Raw genomic sequence first — 20,041 nt, 5'->3', positions numbered from 1 at the left:
CCTATTTTTTTTGCATGTTTTACAAGGTGTGGGATCCGCTGATAAGGTAACATATGTATATAATTTATAAAGAAATAAATACACACATAGTGGGAGTACATGCTCAGTACATGTTTACTGGTAGGGACACACAGTCCAAAAAGCCTAGGGTCCATTGCTTAGAGACAATCTTCGCCATGAGGGCTGCATCCGCGCCTCTGTCCTGCAATAGGCACTGAATCCCTGGCCGCAGGCAGGCCATAGACACAAGGCATTATCAAAACATTCTGCAGTGTTCCTGGTATGGCGATGGCAAGCATGGGTTAAGAATCATCATTCTAGAGCAGAGGTTCTTAAAGTCATGTCTGGAGACCTCTAGGGATCCTTATGACTCCTTACTGCTCTGTGACATGTAACAATATCATCATTTTGGAAGCTAATGGAATGTTTGCTTGGATATTCTGCGGTTTGGCATTTTTTAGTTTTAATTTCTAAGGGCTAAATATAAATAGATATAACACACATAAACACAAGCTCTCTGGAGTCTTTAATAATTTTTAAGAAAATAAAGGGGTCCTGAGACCAAAAGGTTTTCTTTTCTAGAGAGTACAGAAGAGAGTATAGAAGGTCATGAGATAGCTATAATAGTGGCAGAAGGCAAAAATAAATACTTAAATTTTTTCAAATTGTCAACAGCACTGTATAACATGTTGGAAATTCAATTCCAAAGGCTTTTGATCTCATCTCATATAATGATTTAAATCTTTAAAAAATATTTTTGAGAGTACATTCACAATATATGTATTATATATTTTCTTTTTCTTTATTTTTTTTTAAATCTATCTATTTATTCATGAGGGAGAGAGGCAGAGACACAGGGAGAGGGAGAAGCAGGCTCCCTGCAGGGAGCCCAATGTGGGACTTGATCCCGACTTCCAGGATCATGACCTCAGCTGAAGGCAGGCACCCAACCGCTGAGCCACCCAGGTGTTCCGTATGTATTATTTTATTTATTTATCTTTTTAAGATTTTATTTATTTATTCATGACAGAGAGAGAGAGAGAGATTGAGATTGAGAAAGAGAGAGAGAGAGAGGCAGAGACACAGGCACAGAGAGAAGCAGGCTCCATGCAGGGAGCCCGACGTGGGACTCGATCTGGGATCTCCAGGATCAAGCCCTGGGCTAAAGGCGGCACTAAACTGCTAAGCCACCGGGGCTACCCCCGTATGTGTTATTTTAAATCAATGAAAATGTGTTACTATTTTATATAAAACATTAAAAATCACAGAATGTAAGGATTTCAAAACACTGAGATAAATATGAAGTAATATTCTAAAAACAATTATTTTTTATTAATGGTAAAAACACCTTTTGTTCTCAATAAGAAATAATGAAATCAGTAAATACACTTCCTTATTTAAAAAAAAATCATTATCTATCACTTTTGGATAAAGCCATTCCAAAGTCTAAGTTCTCTTTGTTGTGATCTTTGATGTTAATGACCTTCAGAGCTGGAAAGCTCTTCTTCTACAAAGAAGAGTAATAGAAAACAGAATGGAAAGAAAAAAAATTACTGTGCCTCCTTATTCATATTAACTGTTTCATTCTAGCTATCAACTATGCAATGTTCTTTGTTGAAATTCTAATTTTTATGCCAGTAATTCTAATTTTTTATGCCAATTAGTTGAAAAGATGTAAAACTATGTTGGTATTTTTTTCAGCACATGCTCTTTATTTTTTTTAAAAAGGATTTTATTTATTTATTCATGAGAGGATAGGCAGAGAGAAAGGCACAGACACAGGCAGAGGGAGAGGCAGGCTCCCTGCAGGGAGCCCGATGGGGGGACTTGATCCTAGGACCCCAGGATTATACCCTGAGCCTAAGGCAGATGCTCGACTGCTGAGCCACCCAGGCGTCCCTACGTTGGTATTTCTAATAAATGGGTTCAAAATTCCCTAAAGCTCTTCATTTGGATAATTTTTAAGCAGACTAAAAATTGTGGTTTCTAAGTTTAGGTTGCAGATAGAAAAGTTTATAGGTGGCACAGCTCCATCAGTTTTAACCAAAAAATCATGTAACATGGGATAATTCAAATGTAATTTGTCTCAACATGCAAGAAGCAAATGAATGGAGGTGCCACTACTACCCTCTCTTAGCTGGACAACTCGCAGGTGACAGGGCCTCTAATATTGAGAAAAGGAGATCACCAGTAGTAATTCATGTATCAAATATTTGCAGAATGAACTCAGAGTTTTCTTATTTTCTTCCTGCATTTCCTGCTGCATGCACCCAGCTTTGGGAGCAGTAGAAAGCCATCACAGAGTTTTAATTAGAGGAGAAGCCTTATCAGGTCTCTGGTTTAGAAGCATAGGTGACGAGTAAAGTTTTAGCGAGAGAGTGGGCTAGAAAGGGGGAGAGTGGAGGCAAAAAGTAGGAAGGAGGCTAGGGCCCCGGCCAGAGTGACAGAAGGGCAGAGGTGAGGTGTGGATTTGAGATACACATTGGAGATACACTTCATGAAGTTTGGATGTGGGAGAAGGGAGAAAAAGTCTAGAGTGGCTGGGAAGATAATGCCCTTCCCTGAGCATGGGAACAAGGGAGGCAGGGATAGAATATTGAGTTCAATTTTGGATAATGTGAATGTCCATGCTTGTGTGGTATGAAGGTGACATTTCCAGCGCTGGAAGCAAAGATCTGGGCAAGCTGAAGCAAAGCCAGTTCTTCCCAAGCCTCATTTCGTAGCCCTTTTTATGCTTAGGTTCTTTGCCTTTTTAGAAAAATCCTCCATTTCTTTGAGTCTCTGAAGAAAGCCACTGATTGGCTGCACTACAGAAAAATAATGTACACACCCTAACATAAAATTGTGCATATACTTTATAGGCCCCCTAATCAGCAGAGGCCCAGCCACGACTCCAGACTGGGTCCTGCCCTGACTGGGTGGCTCTCTTGCTGTCTTCCAACCTGCCCTATGTCCTTGTCTATGTGCCATTCTTCTGAGTCAGAGATAATTTGCTGATTATAACTCACTTCCTATTTTAGAAATCCTGATGACTTATGGTCAGATGCTTATGTTCATCATGCTGATTGAAGAATTATAATTTTTAATGCTGAGTGAGAGATGGGAGGAAGAATGGACAAAAAAAGAGAAAAGGTGAATTTGAGGCTTTATGATTCTTCCAGGTTGGCATTCATAGAGCTCACACAGGACAGGACTCTATGGGACACGCAGCACCACCTGTGGATGGTTCTTGCCTCATTGAACTAGAATTGAATACAAAGTACTGAAGAGAAGAACAAGTTAAATGGCACCATAAGAAAGCAGTTCGCCAAATTCAGAATGTAGGCTCTTCTACAGAACAAATGACCCAATTGCCCCAACAAATTAATAGGATGAAAAATTAAGAGAATGTTACAGAATAAAAGAGCCTTAAGTTCTTTTACTGCTAGCAACCCAAAGCAATAGGACTATGTCTGGACAACCTGAGAAGTTAGAATTCATATTTAGCATTGGATGACACGAAAAATTATTTAGCTAGGTGTAAAAATGCTGGTTGTATAGAAAGAACAAAGATCAGTTAGAGAGGTGGACTGATATATTTGTGGGTGTAAGGATTTGCTTTGAAATCATCCAGAAAAAAAGAGGGGGGGGGTCACAGATGAAACAAAGTTGGTAAAATGTGATAGCTGTCAAAACCAGATAATGGATACATAGGGGTTCGTTATACTCTCATTTCTTGTGTTAACATTTCCCACAGTAAGTTAAAAAAGGATCATGAATAATTTGTTAAAGCATGGTTCTAAAATCTCACTGATGATCAGAATCTCCTAGGGAGTTTTAAAAAAAACAGATTCTGGGAGCTGCAGTCCTCCAGAATCAATCTTCTGTGGGTATGTTTGCACTGGACAGAAGAATGTGTCATTTTGCAATTTCCCAGGTCTTTGGTACTGCTGGTCCTCCCAGACACCACAGCCAGATGTCACCTATTCTAAATCTGACCCAGGAAGTCTTACACCAGGCTTTCCTCCTCCTTCCTATTTCTGTCTTTCCAAGCCTTTCTCTGCTCCTCTGTCCTCTTTTCCTTTTCAGCACTGCATTAAGACCAGGGGCAGGAACCTTTGGAGGGGCACAGCGACCTAATGGCCCCTGGGAATGGGCATAGGTGAACCTTTCCCACTCTTGTCTGGGTCTCAAGTGTCCTTGCTGTTGAACGATGCCCTACCCTCATGTCATTATAATGTTCACAAAGTTCTCTTACTAAACAGGGGTGGGACATGTGTCACTGTCCAGGTGTACCTCAAAATGAAGCTGTTTGGGAAATATGGCTTTAATATTACAGTCTCTTTATCATCATTTGTAAACAGAAAACATCAAAATTTATTCTTAAATAATTTATTTTTTAATATTGACTTTTGTGAAAAGTTACACTTATTTATGAAAACTTGAAGGAATCCAACAGTAAATAGCTCTCTATTAGGGACAACTAAATGTGCAAATTTCAAATGCTTTCTATAATAAGTATAAATAATTCCATTTTTTCACATTAAGAATGAAAATATCGATACACACAAAATATTAAAATATTGACTTCAGAAGAACTGGATGAACACTGAAGTATTTGAAATCTTTAGAAAAAAATTATTAAGATTTATGTTGAGGAAATAGACTTATGGCACTCCAAGTGGCAAACATGTCAGGTAGCACAAGTAAAGGCTGTGTAGAGTTATAGGTTGCTAATATTTTTAGGTCATAAGATCTGGACCAAAAAAAAAAAAAAAAAAAAAAGGCAGCCTTTACCTCTAGGGACAATTTGTTTCCCCCTTTTTCTAGAACAAGTATGACGGTAACATAAAGCAAATAGAGAAACTGCAGGCCAAGGACAAAAAGAAATTTCCTTATGCTCATGGTCACAGGGTTTTGCTGTCCTGGCGCTAAAGTGCCACTGGATGTGAGGTTACTGCCAGCACCCCAGGACACAGTGTTAAACAGCAAATAAAACCATCATTAAAGGTCACATCTTCCCGTGACCTCCTCCAATTTCATCCCTATTCCTTCCCAATCTCATCTTTAAGGAGGTAGGATACTCAAAGGCATCTGTCTACTGCAGAAAGCAGGTGGCTAGGAGGTGGCTCTGACCCAAGTTTCATTAAGAAGCATGAGCTTTTAATGACTACACCTTTGATGCAATTCCTTCTTTCTTAGGGAAGACAACCATGGTACATCAAAGAGACCAAATCCCCAAGGTACTAAGGAACTCGCCTAAAAGACGACAATACGAATATGTTACTTCAAGAAGACATTACAGCAAGCGCTTTACCCAGAGCAGAAGAAACGTCTTCATTTAAATAACCTTGAAGTTTGAAATAAAATAAATAAAGTGAATTACATAGACACAATAGGGAGCTCACTTTAACAAGACAGCTGGTTGAATTCATGCAAGCTCTATACAGATGGCGCCCCAACAACAACCAGAAAATAGGTTATTATTCAGTTTTCCTACTTAAATCTCTAGGGCAGCATTTCAATGTAATAAAAAAATTCCCTCATACATAATATAAGGGTACATTATATATGTACACATTTTTATGCACACCTCAGTTCAAGCTAACTTCTTTAGAAGTGAAGACAGTGATAATCAAAGAGTCACACATCTTCCCACTAGAATATTCTGTTTCTTCAAAGGTGCATACGGTAAAGAGCAGCTGGTTTGCTTTTCAGTGTGAACTTATTCAGTCTCAGCAGCCTCAGAACCACAGTCTGTGGATGGCTGTGTCTGCCATGTCCGTGGGAAAGAGACAAGGCGGGGAGGAAAAGGCCACTCACCACCGAGTGGCACTCTGGACATGTCGGGTCTCCCTGAGCTTCCTGGACTCCCGGCCAAAGGCTGCGGCCCGTGGAGCTTCAGCTCTGGGCCAGGCCCACGTGCGGCTGGGCGGGTGGAATGGCTCTGGGTTTCCCAGCCCGCCTGCCTGAGCATCTTCTCCCTTTCTTCCCGAGATGATGAAGCCGTCCTGGCACCCAAGTCCATGAAATTCCTGGCTTTCCAAGTGGCAGGTGAGGAGGAGGAAGAGGAGGAAAAGGAGGAGGAGGAGGAGGAGGAGGAGGAGGAGGAGAGGAGAAGGAGGAGGAGCAGCAGCAGCCCCCGGCTGGGCAGGACCAGACCCATCTGCCACCAGTCACTAGCCTTGCTCTTGCTCAAAGGCCACGTGGGAACGCTGGCGGCGACGACAGCGACCGGAGCTTCTCTTTGCTCCCCGGCTCAAAGCCGCCCTGGAGCTCCCCGCTGCGGCACAGGAGTGTTCGGGGGCTAGCACCATGCTGGCTAAGGCTCGAGGCGCCCCGTGGCTGGGCCAGCCCGCCGCATCCCTCAGCCGTACAGCTGCTTGAACTGGAAGCACTCGTTGCAGTAGCCACTACACTTGGCGTTGCCGAAGTGATCACAGGCGGGGGCCCGGCAGCGCTGCTTGGGGGGTTCCTCGGGAACCGGCTCGCCCCGGTGGACCCCGGCGCCCACTCGCTGGCTGAGGTGCTGGCACTCCATGCAGAGCTCCTCGCTGCGGCAGGCCAGGATGTTCTTGCAGGAGGCCCGGGCACACTTGGGCCTGGAGGCACTCGGGGTGCTTCGAGGAGCGTCTCTGCGCTGGCTGGATCGCTGAGTGGAAAGGGCAGAGAGAGCTGTTGGTCCCATTTTCTCAGGGAGAACACCAGGCAATCCCATTAGCCAGGAAGGGAGCTACAGAGAACTCGATGGGATGGAGAGCATCTGCCTGACCCAGGGAAACCGGAGCGGCACACACAGTCTGAGAATGGGAGCTCTCCAAGGACGCCTCCCCGCCCAGGACCATGAAAGCAGGCCTGGCCCCCGGGAGGCCGAGTACCAGGCCTGGCCCAGTGGCCTGCGAAGCCTGGCCCAGCGGCCTCTGCTTGGATTAGTAATATGCTGCCCTTCTTGTGAACAAAGGGACAGGCGCCCATGAGCCAAAGTTTGCTTTTCTTATGTGCCACTGTGTGGAGGCACTGGGGTTGCTCTGTCTCCTCCTCCTGTCTCGTGACAAAGGATTACTTCAGAAAGCCTGCTGGCCACTCAGATGCCTTTGCTGCTACTAAAGCTCAAGCAGTCTCTGTTCAATGTCTGGCTTTCTGTGGACTTTAAGAGGTTTTATTCTATGGATAACTCGACTTAGTTTTTAAGTCATCTTTTTTTTTTTTTTAAGATTTTATTTATTTATTCATGAGAGACAGAGGCAGAGGGAGAAGCAGGCTGCCTGCGGGGAACCTGATACAGGACATGATCCCAGGACCCTGGGATCATGCCCTGAGCTGAAGGCAGCCGCTCAACCACTGAGCCACCCAGGCGTCCCTCCATTTAATTTTTAAATGAGTTCTAAAGTACACTTAAGCCATGAAAATCAAGAGTAGCTACTGCACTTCCAACCCTGGGGGCCACATGACTTCTCTCCACCCCTGCAATTCTTCCCTGGAACTTGGCTGGGAGGAGAGTCTGATGGTCTGGTCAGAAGCAGGGGCTCCAGCCAGGAGGGCATCCTGGCGGGGCAGGGAAAGTACCTCAAAATGTCTCACCAGTTGCTCTTCGGTCCTTTTCGCTTCATGAAATCTCTGACTCTGAGCTTCAATGAAACACTTCTGACAGTATCCTTCAAACACGGTGCTGCCAACGGTGCCACATTCCCTCCCCAAACACGGAACAGCGTTCTGGAACCTGGGGGCCGTGGGACTGGCTTTTGTTGAGGCAGTGACAAAATCTAAAAGAGAGTTTGGGGCCCATCAGTGTCACATGTGGTCTCCAAGCAGGGAGAGACCTTGCTGTTAAAGAAAAAGACAGGTTCTGGATGCAGCTTAGGGCAGCCTATGCCATGCATCCATGAACACAGCCTTTTATAAATTCAGCCAAATAAAAAATGGTAATAATGTCATCATCAAAACATCTATAACTTTACAGATGTCTCACTTTTGAATGTGCTGCACTGGCCAGGTACAGTAACAGAACATGCAAAGACGTCAACTTCCCATCCCTCTTTCAAGCTAGAGATTGCTAAAACTACCCAGGTTTTCTTACAATGTTGGCAGAGGCTTCCTTCAGTCCAGCTACTGCTCTTTGGATCTTGAATGTTCTCTATCACACCTACGTTTCCAAAGAAGTCCTGTTTAAACTCTACCTTATAAATGCCAGATGCTGCATGACCTCATGACACAAATCCTCTGAACTCTATCTACGAGGTGCTATAGGGTTTTGGAAGGTGGATTTCTGTGGCTTACGTCTCCAGGCAACTGTCCCACTGTGCCCACCACCCAGAGGGGCTGCTTTCTTGCAGCTTCTAGACCAGGGGTTTGAAACGGGGTTAGGAAACTAATCATGTCACTCACGTTTGTTTTCTCTGTACTCGATGAAACACAGCGTGCAGAAGCCTTTGTTTTCTGGAGTCCCAAAATACATGCAGCCGGCTTTTCTGCATTTGCTGGTCCCCGTCCTGTCCCCTGGAGTCCGTGTGGCCTGAGAGAGGCAGCCGGAGGGAGCCTCGGTCCCGGCTCTGCGGCAAGCATGTGGGGAGAGACTCTGGATGAGCTGCGAGGGGTCTGACTTGGACCGCTGGTGACAGGAAGGAGGGACGCTGGAGCTGAGGCCCGAGGAGGGCTCCGCTGTAGTCCTTTTGAAGCACGTACTGCAGATGCCGTTAAATGTCCGGGTGACATCCTGTAAGCAGGCTCGGCACTTCCCAGGGTCTAAGTGCCTCATGCTGTCCGGGCTGTGGCCTGCAGTAAGCTGCCGGGCGTTGTGGCAGCGCTCGCAAAATCCGTTGTGCTGCACGTTCAGTGTGAAGGGGCAGCCGGGACTCCTGCACTTCATCGCGGTGGTCTCGCTGAATAGGAAAAGGCTGGGGGCTGTCGGAGGGGCCGAATGAGGTCCCCCAGCTGGCTCTTCGGGGCTCCAGCCCATGGGCTCATAGGCCTCTCCCCGGGAGGGCCCAAGCACTATGCCCGGGAGCACCTCAGGGCCTGGCTTGGAGTGCAGCCTGGAGGATTTGCTTTGGTTCTTTTGCCGCCTCTCTGAGCATTCGTGGCACAAAGGCTGGGTGTTCACTGACATGAAGAAAGGACAGTTGGGTGTTTCACATTTTACGTCCATGAGAGAAAGCTGGGGAACGGAAGGTTCCAAAGGATTCTGAGCATGCATCTCTCTCCGCTCCTGCTCATTGTTCTCCTGCCACTTCTTGTACTCGTGCTGGACGAGCTCAAAGTAATCATCTACCAGATTTATTTCTTTGGGTAAGTTGGCTTCATCCAGCCTAAAGACCAAAAGGAAAAATATGAGGCTACACACAAACACAGATACACACTACACACACACGATTTCATATCATTAGTTCATAGGGCAAACTTTTAGAATGTGGATTATGGCATTAACTTCACAAGCATTCACTGAAATGCAGGCTCATGATTAAGAGTCTGCGCTTCCAATGTAGCACAGTCCATCTAAGAAGATTTCGTTATTTCGAGAATCAAAATCTTACTTAATCAATCTTGGTCCAACCCAAATTACAGATAATTCTAAAGAAAGGGCTATTCTGGGGATGCCTCCACACTTGATTACTCTATTCCTCTTCTCAAAAGTCACTTTTACCTTTTAACTTCTCTCAAACTTCTATGAAAATATTACATAGGGTATTCATTTGGGATGAGGCTACTTCATAGTCTACTTTGAGAGCTCGTTGCCTCTATTTTGCTGTTATTGATCTTATTGATCTTAAACTTGTGCCTGGTCTGTATCAGCATTAACCACCCCGCACAGTGACTAAGTAGCCGCCACGCTCACAGGTGCTGTCCATGGACTTCTGATCTTCTGTAATGGGCCCGCCTCCGCTTTGAGAAACGGATTCTCCTATCCCTCCATCGTCCCCTCTTGTGTATTTCAAGTCCTAACAAACAGGCATCTAACAGGAAGCCAGTGTTTAATATATGGATACCTGTACAACAAGCACTCTGGGTCTCTGTCACTTTCATGTGGCCAAAATCGTATGGCTGCCACAGAAACATGATCTACAGCCCAGTCTGTGTCTGATGTGTCTGTCTTTACCAAGAAGCCAAAAAAAAAAGGCTTTCATCTCCAAGAATTTTCGTTTGCTAGCTTAGTCCTAGAGCAATTAAAACAAAACAAAACTATCCTTGGTTTAATACAATATACTTAAAAGCCACAATTCCGTCAGCATCCAGATATGCAGGAAAATCTCCATGAATAAATTACTTTTTCCCATGTGAAACCCAAATTAGCATGGCCTCCGGTCATCCTCTCTGACTCATGTACACCACTCTGAATTTGTTTCACATTGGAGAAGATTGGCTTCAAATAACTTTATGGTTATTTGAGCTGGGGTGGCACTGCCTTATGTGGTGGAAGTAAAAGCAACTGAAGATGACAAAGGGTAGAGCTAAGGATAAACTCTTACTTTGCAGCATTGATCAAATGGGTGGTGCCATGGTCCCAGCCTTGGACAGGAATTTCGATCACCATCAAGTACTCTTTCAAGAGCTTTTCCTTCATCTCGTTTTCAGGATCTGTCAAAAAGTGAACTTTTAAGTCTTCAAACCTTCCTCGCTCTCTGTTAACGAGTGGAACAGCTCGGATTTCTGAGGGGAAAAAAATAACACGTAAGCGACACATGGTTCTACTAAATGAAATTATGTGTGAGGCCACATATATAATGATCACATTTTGAAAACATAAAAAGGATACAAGGAAAGAGTAGAAAAGTATCACCTAGTCCCAGTCGCACTCAGATGAAGAAACAAACTACATTAAACTCTAACATAAAATGCTTTGTTCTGGAAGGTTAGAGAATATCAGGCAGCCTGGAGGCAGTGGATCTCATTGGTTAAACTGCCACACTTCGGAACCAGACTGATCTGAGATTGAATCCTCACTTTGCCATTATCAAGCTCTGTGGCATCAGGCAAGTTATTGAATCTCTCTGAGTTTCAAGGGTCTCATCTGTAAGATAAGGCTCCCAGGGCTTATAGCCCATAGGAACGCTATGAGGATGAGATGAAATGAAATGAAATGCTGTCTCTAAAGCACTTAGCACACACACTCTTCCACTGGAAGCCATCATAATAGCAGCTAACCTGACAGACATTTATCTGCTCCATGCCAGGGCTCTGTGTGCCTCATTCAGTTATGGATCAAATGGATCAAATGGCAGTAGTCATGGGTGTATATGTATCTCCTACTTGCAATTAAGCTATGGAAAGTGCTTTCCAAGCCATACACAAAGATAGTGGGTATTGGGAATATTGCCACTGCATTACTGTTGCTAATCAGGCACATGAAACAACACTGTATTCATATAAAAAATAGCTAATAAACATAAATGAGGCTATTGCCAGAGAGCCCTAAGGGGCCTCATGTTCAGTGGGAACAGGGCATCCCAGTATCTACCAGCAGTTACAAATGTGAACTCATGCTTGGTTTTCTTACCAGGTCCGCTGTCTTTCAGGGTCACCAGGGGTACAAAATGCTGGCTGTCATAGCCGAGAATGATGGGGTATCGGTAGCACTCCTGCGCTGGCCAGTGGAGAGGCAAGTAAATCCCGCCCACCTTCAAAGGAGCGAAATTAGAACCCGATTCCAAACTTCTCAGCATTTTGTCTGTTTAGAGAAGGAGCAAAAGAAATAAGGCTCTCAGGTGATTTTCATCAAATTCCCTTCAGCTACTATTGCCCCTGGGAAGTCTGGGTTTTTCCCAAGAACTAAAGCATTAAAGCTCAACAGCACTCGAATACAAATAAGCGACCCGTGGCCTCTCACCTGAAATCACAATGATTGGCCTTCTAAGGATGTTGCAAAGGACAAATATGTGTATTTCTTCCAGGGAGTTATACTGAAGTCCACCTCGGGCCACAGGTGTCTCCGTGGATGCCATTTTGACGAGGCTGTCCCATTCATCGGTCCAATTCTAAAGAGAAGCAGGTAAAGGGAAAAATCATGATTGAATGTACTATGCATTAAAAACTCAGTCTGACTTCGTGATAGAATCATTCACTTATATAACTCAGCTTACTTTTCCCCTTTTTGGAAATCATCGTTCAAATGATCACCCTTTTTCCCCCTTTTGGTTTTTTTTCCTTTACTTTTTTCCACTCTAAGGCAAACTAACAAGCGGGGGAGGATGGGGACAGCACCTGCCTTCAAAAAAATCCCTGATGAGGCATAACACCAAAGCCCCTTATCCAAATGTACACAAAAATTCCAAGCCTGTGACTGAGAATGGGGAGCCCCATGTCTGATTTTGATTGGCGGGCTCAGCAAAGTGTGCAAAGGGCAGGCAGGTTGGAAAGCAACCAAAACACCACAGGAAAGGCTGTGAGCAGATGTCCTTCTAAAAGGAAGAGACGCACAGCTGGGAATCTGTTGCCTGGAAACCTCCCAGCAGTGACAAAAGCCTCAGGGTCATCCCATCAGAGGTTTCGGGTGTTTTCCATTGACTACGCTTTGCTTCGCCAAGTGCACATGACCTAGTAAATCATATGCTCCTTGAGAGCAGGGGCTGGCCTGAGGGACCCTTTGCTCACCTTGGAGCTCTATCGATAGATACTTCATGGGGGAACATACCCGAGTGTCGTAGCAAAGTCCCGTTTCCACAAACTCCTGAGATTTAAGAGACTCCAGCTGCCAGCGGAATTTAAAGTTGCGTGTATCCGTCTCCTTGAGAGTGCTGAAGAGCGCCTTCCTCAGAACCAAATCTGTGTCCTGAACACCCCACATGTACTGAGAGGCAGCATGCATGAGGCAGTTTCCATCGCCTGAGGACAGAATCCATACACATCAAAGGCCTGAAAAGGTTTTTAAGATGCATGAGCCCTGCTGCTATCAGAGGGGACCCAAGAGGGCATGTGAGAAATGGCAGTGGTTTAATTTCTTAGTCCAAGGGCTAATGAGATCATTGCACACGGTGATGACAGCTTTAAGGGAAAAAACAAAAATTCTTTTCGCTCTTATTTTTAATGCCTGACACCAACAGAGCAAAGGAACCAGGGAATGATTATTGGGGGACCTTGGGTCTAGCCCGGCTTGCCCTAACTGGTTTAGGTGTCACCTTTGGGGGAAATTTGTCAACTTCTGTGTATTTCTTCTCTTTGTGAAATAAGGGTATTGGATTAAGATCTCTACAGTTCATTTCGTTCTAGCATTCCTTGATGTTTTGGCTAAGACAAAGGCACGGTTACTCTCTGGCTCTACAGAGAACACACAAGGTGATATGCACAAACCAGGAAGCTGGCTTGGCTCCGTTCACTAGACAAGGACAGTCTGGCTATGACTCAGTGGTAAATGACTTGACCATTCCACTGAGGCCTCTGGGGCCTGGGAGTTTCCTCTCCTGGTTTGTGAAGTGGGATCAAGAACCCCGAGTTACCTCCTCAGCCTGCCTTTTGAGCATGTGAGAAAAAGATAGGTCTAAATTTACTCCATTAACCTGTTCCTTTCACAGGCTAAAACCCACAATTCAAGAGACTGCCTTTTTTTTCCCAACCTCAAACAATAAACATTTGGGGAGAATGTTTAATACCAAACAAGTTAACTCCTTACTATCTTGTGGGCAAATGCACCACCGTTTTCAGAAAGAAGAGTTCAACTGTTTTCTTACATTACTCTACAAGCAGGGCTATAAAAGCTTTTTGAAATTTTTATCAAATCTTAATTGTAGCCAAACTGTAAAAAACAAAAACAAAACAACAATGAAGGCCCCTCAAGCATATACATCCGCAGCAGGCATCCCTGCAATTCATAGACACAGAAAGACAAGCTAAGCTAAGTAAGGATTCACACAAGCGAACAAAAAAGATCGCTCAGCCTTTTGTCTTGGCAGAAGTGTGGCAACGATTGCATTCTGTTGAAATTTCCCCTTTGCAAAATCTAGAGCAAAGATAAGGCTTTTTTTTCTTCTTCTTGTGCTTACTTTCAGTTCTTTATTGAGATGCACCAGTACAAAATTCCCTAAGTAACATCTGGAATTCCCCAGTGCTAAGTGATTTGACTAGCAATTGAGCAACAGCTATTGTACTTTTTGTTCTGGTGTGTAGACATTTAAACTGCGAAGGGCGCCCTGGACTTTCCAAGTGGGTGTGGCCAGGGTGAGCTGGAATAGGGCTACTCATTATACAAGTGAAATCGCCACAGCCAATAGACGCTGGAATTTTTCACATGAAGTTTCAATTTTATGCCACCTACTCCCTTCCTCATTCACCGCAGTCTCATATCCTCAAATGCAAACTTGTGAATCACCCCCTCCCCAAACAGACCATTGATTTTGTAGAACCCTCCTAGTGGAGAAAGGTTTTTTTTTTTTTTTTTTTTTAAAAAAAAAAAAAGGTGCTTCATAAAAGCCAGAGTAAAAGTCACTTTGTCTATCCCCCCTCCTCTAAATATCTTTTCTCCCTTTTCCAGAATTTTAAGAAATTTTCTTCAAACTGGGAAAATAAAAGGGTCTGAGCCCCCAAATTCCTATTTCCCAGAAATTGTTATAAAACACTTGCTTCTGTAGCTTGATTTGTAGCATGAATCCTTGTTGACTTTAATGACTTATCTTGGCAAGACAAGTGTTGACTATTTACATTCATTTCTTCTTAAGGCAGAAGTTCAACCTAAAATGTCAGTTAATTCTGTTAAAGATCGGAAGGTTTTCCTTTTCCTACCACATCTCTAATCTGTTTCCAACTTTCCCAACGTTCACTCTGTCTTTTTGGTAACAAAATGGAAGAGAGTTAAAACCACAAGCTGTCAGGAATATAAACCCCTTGATGATGACTTAACATAATTACCCACTTCTACGCATCACTTGATTTAAGGCCAAGAACAATGTAAACACTAGCTCTCCCCAGTTTTCATTCTACTTTTGTTTCTAAGAATCTGTACTTCAAAAGTACAAGATGCAAGATATTGTAGTAATTATACACAAGACCCCCCCACCAGAATACGTATCTCCAATCACTCCACATGACCCAACTCAAAAATGTCCAAAGTTAAGGTATCAACTAACTTAATTATCCTCTCACTGACAAGGATTTCCTATGCTTAGGGCTATTATTTTGATCGAGGTGGTCTTAAAGAAGGACTGTTACTTATATAAGTACCTGATTTCTGCCCTCACCTAGACTATAAGCATTTAATTGATGGTGAACAGTCTACTTGATGCTGTAATAATCAGTGATGTTATAACGTAGGATTTTGTATCTCGTAGGCTCGGATGTTGCCATGATACACATACTCTTGCTCAAGGGTAATAATCAAAAAACAAAACAGTGAAGTTTAGAACAGGAAACAACTACCAGTAGTAAAGGGCCAATAGGTAGATACACACAGAGAGACACAAGAAATTCAGAACTAGGAATCCCTAAAAATAGTGCAGTAAAGACCTAGAGACCTCTAAATCTGGGCTAAAAATCTCAAGTATCTTTCTACTTTGTATCTTGGGACCAAAACCAACAGAACCTAGGTAAGGGAGAGGCAGACAGCAGCCATTCACTGGTTAAGCCATAACATGTCATCAATTCAAAATATGTAAGGTCATCATTATGAACATTTTCTAATGATTGTGGGAGACAATAGTAATACTAATTTTCACACCATGCTTTCCTTTTGAACTTAAAGTCTTTTAAGGTTTCCATGACTGGCCAGGAAAGGGTATTTTACAAATGATTACACAAATAGCCACAAAAATTAAGATACCTAAGTCCCCTAATGGGAGGCACCGTGTTTAGAGATGCATTCCTCAAGCCTGAGTGGTTCTGCTCTCTAATATGCACAACTACAAAATATCCTTAATAAAAACACCTGTATACAAGCTTGCTTTTATCACATGCTTTTTATTGAGTATTCTATACTAAGGTGGTTATGCTCTCAAAAGGCTTGAGTTTGGACCAGTGCTATTAGACTTTGATGAATGGGGATCCAGTACTGTGGGAGCCAACCCCTAGACAAAAGCTTCTTACCATTCGTTTTCAGTGCCACCAGCTTCCTGACTTCCCGACACCAGTTGAGCTTCTTCTGGCTTTCCAGGGAGGCCTGGATGCTTCTGTCAATGAGGGCTTTGTGGATGATCTCCCGAAATTGTGGACAAAACTGGCAAGTTCTAAACATTTCTAGTGTGTATCGGTGCATGGATTTAAAATGATGAATGATCCCATTGGTTGGCTTAAATATGTCTTCTGGAGTTCTCTCTCGTATCTTTACAGCTTTCCGCATGTTGCTCAAATACAAAGCCTGGGGAAGGAGCTGTTCAGCCATCGTGCTCTGCAACACCTGAAGAGGAGGGAAGAAAAACCCATTCCGTTAGCCCGACTTCGATACCACTCCTATATACCTGCCTGCAGGAAACCCCAGTGTTTGATCTTGTCATTAGCCTCATCTGTAGGCAAAAGATCTTAGTCACCTCTACTCCAGGATACTAGCTGGCCCCCGAGATTAACTCACACTGGACTGTTTTAAGTTACATCACTTTTAAAGATTAGTCTAAACAAGAGAAGGAAGGCGGGGAGTGGGTATTGAGGAGGAGGGGAATAACCCGTGTTTTCAGTAACGTCTGTCAGGGAGCCAAGCCCATCCGTCGGCAACAGGTACTGCACCTCATAACCAACAAGCTCCCCTCTCATTCGCATGCCACTCTGACACAGCCACTGGGTCTTCGGAGCTCTGAATGCCAGTGACGGGCACAAGGTGGCCCTGACAAGTCCTTAGCTTCTCCCTTAAGACCACTGCTGAGCAGCCCTGGCTTTTAGGCAAAGCCTTAATTTATCTCTTTTAAGCCCTCCCACCCTACACTGCAGAATAAATGTTTTGTGGAAAATCTCACAATTTTATGTTGTCACGTAGGCTGCTGATTAGAGTTTCCTCTTTAGCCCCGAAGAGAAATATTTATCAAGAGCTTATTTATAAAAATGTATTATAATATTTATAAAAGTTAAAACTGAATATCTTAGAACCAATGAAAAAGCCTATTTCCAGTAAGAAGCTTTGCAATTTTAACGGTCAATGATAAAGTCTTTCAGAACCTCTCCACTGAACTTCACAACATCAGAATAGGACATAGAATTATAATAATAATAATAATAATAATACAAGAATAAATTTTACACTTCCGAGAGCAGGCATTAGATTTCAATTATTTCAACTTAACTACATTTATTATCATTGTCCAGGTACCAACACTCAAATGCATTTCCCACCCTGTCTTCACCCTGGAATCCTGAAACATAATCTGCTGGTAGAAGGAAATAAAAGTCTGGAAATGGGCAAGGAAAGATGTTTCAGCCAGGGGGATGCTCATGATAAATGAAGGAAGCGGGGGGAGGGGGGTGGTGCAAAACCCAGCATCTACAACCCATGCCAATAGCGTAGGATGTTGTGAATTGATGCAACGTGGGATCTCTGCAGTGTGGAGCTGTGTGGAAAGCCACAAGCCTTAGCAGGGTGCCCCAACATACATCTTGGTTTCCAAGATGAAGGCAAAGATGGTTTTGGAGCATGAAGACATTCCCTAGGAAGTTTCATGGAGATTGCTAATCTCACTCCTGCACCATACTATTTGCCAGGGCAAGCTTCTAGTTGAGGAAGACTTGAAACCTGTGTAAGAGTGAGAAGAAACCTAGATTTTAGGGAAGCCATTCCTAGGTGGGTCTAGGCTCTCTTAAAGCCATTGATGAAGTGATTTAAAACTTGTGGTCCAAAATAGAGAGGTTAAAGTAGATGACCCAAGGTTGCTTCTGAGGAGTTTTCTGGTGATAGTTTTGGACCAGGATTCCAAATCTGATTGTCAATGAGGCCTGGGAGAAGTTATTCTCTGGGCCAGTTGGTAATCTTTCCTTCAGTTCCCTGAAGGTGGAACTGGGCAAAATTATTGCAGGGCACAAGCATAATGAAGCAATAAAAACATTACACCCATTTCCACTTTGTGGCATGGCCAGTCTCACAATCACTCATTCATCTGTCCATTGCTTAAAAAGCACTGCCTGCTCACCTGCTGAGAGCCATGCTGGATGCTGGGACTAAAAATCACAGGTGCCCTTATTCCCTGTCCACAGCCATGGCAACACAAGCACGGGTCCTGCTCAGGTTCCACACCACCCAAGGCAGACAGCTTTGCCTGGAAGCCAGATCTTCCAACACCTGCCCCTTGCAGTTCCCACAACACCATCCCTGTGCCTGCTGCTGCCAGACGGGAAGAGGCCGGAAGCAAAAAGATTTGAAACAAGCTAGGTGTTGCCTTTTGAGTTTTCCGAATCTTCTCTTAATCTCTTCTAATTTAAAGATCTTTCAGCAAAGACCTCAAATAGCACAAGCGCTCTTTGCCATATGTAAGACATGCAAATGTCAGTACTGTATAGCCCTGGGTCATCTCATTCATAGTTTTAGCCTTGCACACACTGTGGAATCGATCGCCTCCTGAAAAGAATTAGAACCCACCAGCCAAGTTCCCAGTTCTCGGACTTCTCCACGTTTAAGATGAAAGAATAAATTTTCCTGACCTATAACTGTAACGTCCTTACAGGTAAAGACATATGCTATCACCCTTACCATTTCTTTTACATTTGTCACCTCACTGACTTTTTTTTTTTTTTTTTAAATCAATAAATGCCTCATCGAATTTTTGGTAACTCTCACTCCTAAACTCCAAAACTTGTACACAGAATTGTTAAAAAGAGAAAAAAAAAAAACAAAAAACAAAGAAGCACCTTAGACGATGGGAATGGAGCTATAACCGGCTGCGTAACAACTGCAGACACTAGTGCTAAGGTCCAGGGGACTGATGAACCACGGTCCTCCCCAAAGGCTGCCCTGAGACACTTGACCAGACCAGCTTTCCAAGGAAAGAAGATCAGAGGCGGGGAGAACTGAAAACAAAGCGGTCTCAAAAGCGCTGAGCTCCTTCCTTACTTAATACCACTGCTTTCCTGAGAGGCCAGGTGGCAGGATGTGGGACGACCCGGGCTGACAACGACCGTCTGACTGTGGGGTAGGGGCTGGGGCAGGGGCCTCCAGGTCGCCGTCCACTGGAGCACCCGAAAAGCCGGCCAACGTCCCGCTTGAGCATGCACACTCCTCGCGCACTGCGGCGCCTGCAGCAGCTCAGCACCGGCCCTCCGCCCACCCGCCTCCCTGCACTGGGCTGCGGGGTCTGCAAGCCGACCCAGGGCAGGCTGGCTGGCCCGGGCCCCCACGCCCCCCCCGCCCGGCGGGTGGCCTGGCTCTGCACCCGCCGGGAAGAAGCCACGGCGGGTCGGCTCTGCAAGGTCTCCGTGTCCGCGAGCATCCAGAGCTTGATCGAAAAATAAAAAAGGCACGCAAAGGGGCAAAGCACCGAGGACCACGCGACCTGGCCGTCCGGGGGCTCCTCTCCAGCCGCCTGCTGCAGCTTACGTTCCTGGCAGCATCTACAAGGAACAGCTGGCCGGAGGGCTCCCGAGCTGTCACCCCAGCGTCGTGCGCGGCCGCCTCGACTCCCAGCACTTCACATCCCGCAGTGAGCGCCGACGGCCGACGAGCTCCGGGCCGGGCCCGGGCCGACAAGCTCCCGCCCGCGAGGAGCTGCCGGTGACGCACCCGCGCAGCCCGGGCCCCGCGACGCCGCTGGCAGAGGCACGGGCACGCGGCGGTTACCTGTCCGGCCGCGCGATCCTCTTCCAGAGTCCCAAGTCCGGGTCAGGTCCGGGCCGCGCGGAGGAGGCGCCCCATGGACGCCGGGGCTCGGCGCTCGCTCGCCGCGGGGCTGTGTGGCTCGCGCCCGCCGCCGCCGCCGCCGCCGCCGCCGCCGCACTTGTCCCGGCGGCTGCTGTCACCGCTCCGCCCCCGCGGGCTCCGAGCGCGCTGCACCGGCCCGCTGCGAGGACTGCAGACTGCCAGTTCTCTTTTTCCCTTTCTGTTTTACCGCCGGCGGAGAACGGGGATTTCCACCCGGGGACTTTCCAGTCACGTGACGCCCGGGCCGGCGCCGAGCCCCGCGGTCGCCGGCCGCCAGGGGGCGCAGGGGGCGCAGGGGGCGCGGGCGGCGCAGGA

The 20,041-nt window shown here is 45.4% G+C and overlaps 1 protein-coding gene across 3 annotated transcripts; it reads right to left on the bottom strand.

Moving 5' to 3' along the window:
- Positions 1–4,355: 4,355 nt before the first annotated feature.
- TNFAIP3 (TNF alpha induced protein 3) lies at positions 4,356–19,781 on the bottom strand. Of its 3 annotated transcripts, XM_038526134.1 has the most exons (9): positions 19,646–19,781; positions 15,982–16,291; positions 12,605–12,795; positions 11,801–11,948; positions 11,471–11,641; positions 10,443–10,623; positions 8,365–9,284; positions 7,546–7,742; positions 4,356–6,631 (listed from the first exon to the last, which is right to left on the bottom strand). In XM_038526134.1, the coding sequence occupies exons 2-9, from the start codon at positions 16,274–16,276 to the stop codon at positions 6,347–6,349; spliced, it is 2,388 nt and encodes a 795-aa protein (XP_038382062.1). In that variant the 5' UTR covers positions 16,277–16,291; positions 19,646–19,781; the 3' UTR covers positions 4,356–6,346. The 3 variants fall into 3 exon arrangements, with proteins under 3 accessions (XP_038382062.1, XP_038382063.1, XP_038382061.1); XM_038526135.1 differs by lacking the exon at positions 19,646–19,781 and having other exon boundaries at positions 15,982–18,684; XM_038526133.1 differs by lacking the exon at positions 19,646–19,781 and having other exon boundaries at positions 7,561–7,742; positions 15,982–16,301.
- Between the last annotated feature and the right edge of the window lie 260 nt (positions 19,782–20,041).

Source organism: Canis lupus, chromosome 1, assembly GCF_011100685.1.
Source record: "Canis lupus familiaris isolate Mischka breed German Shepherd chromosome 1, alternate assembly UU_Cfam_GSD_1.0, whole genome shotgun sequence".
Classification (NCBI taxonomy): Eukaryota; Metazoa; Chordata; class Mammalia; order Carnivora; family Canidae; genus Canis; species Canis lupus.
This window is presented reverse-complemented; position numbering and strand designations above follow the sequence as displayed.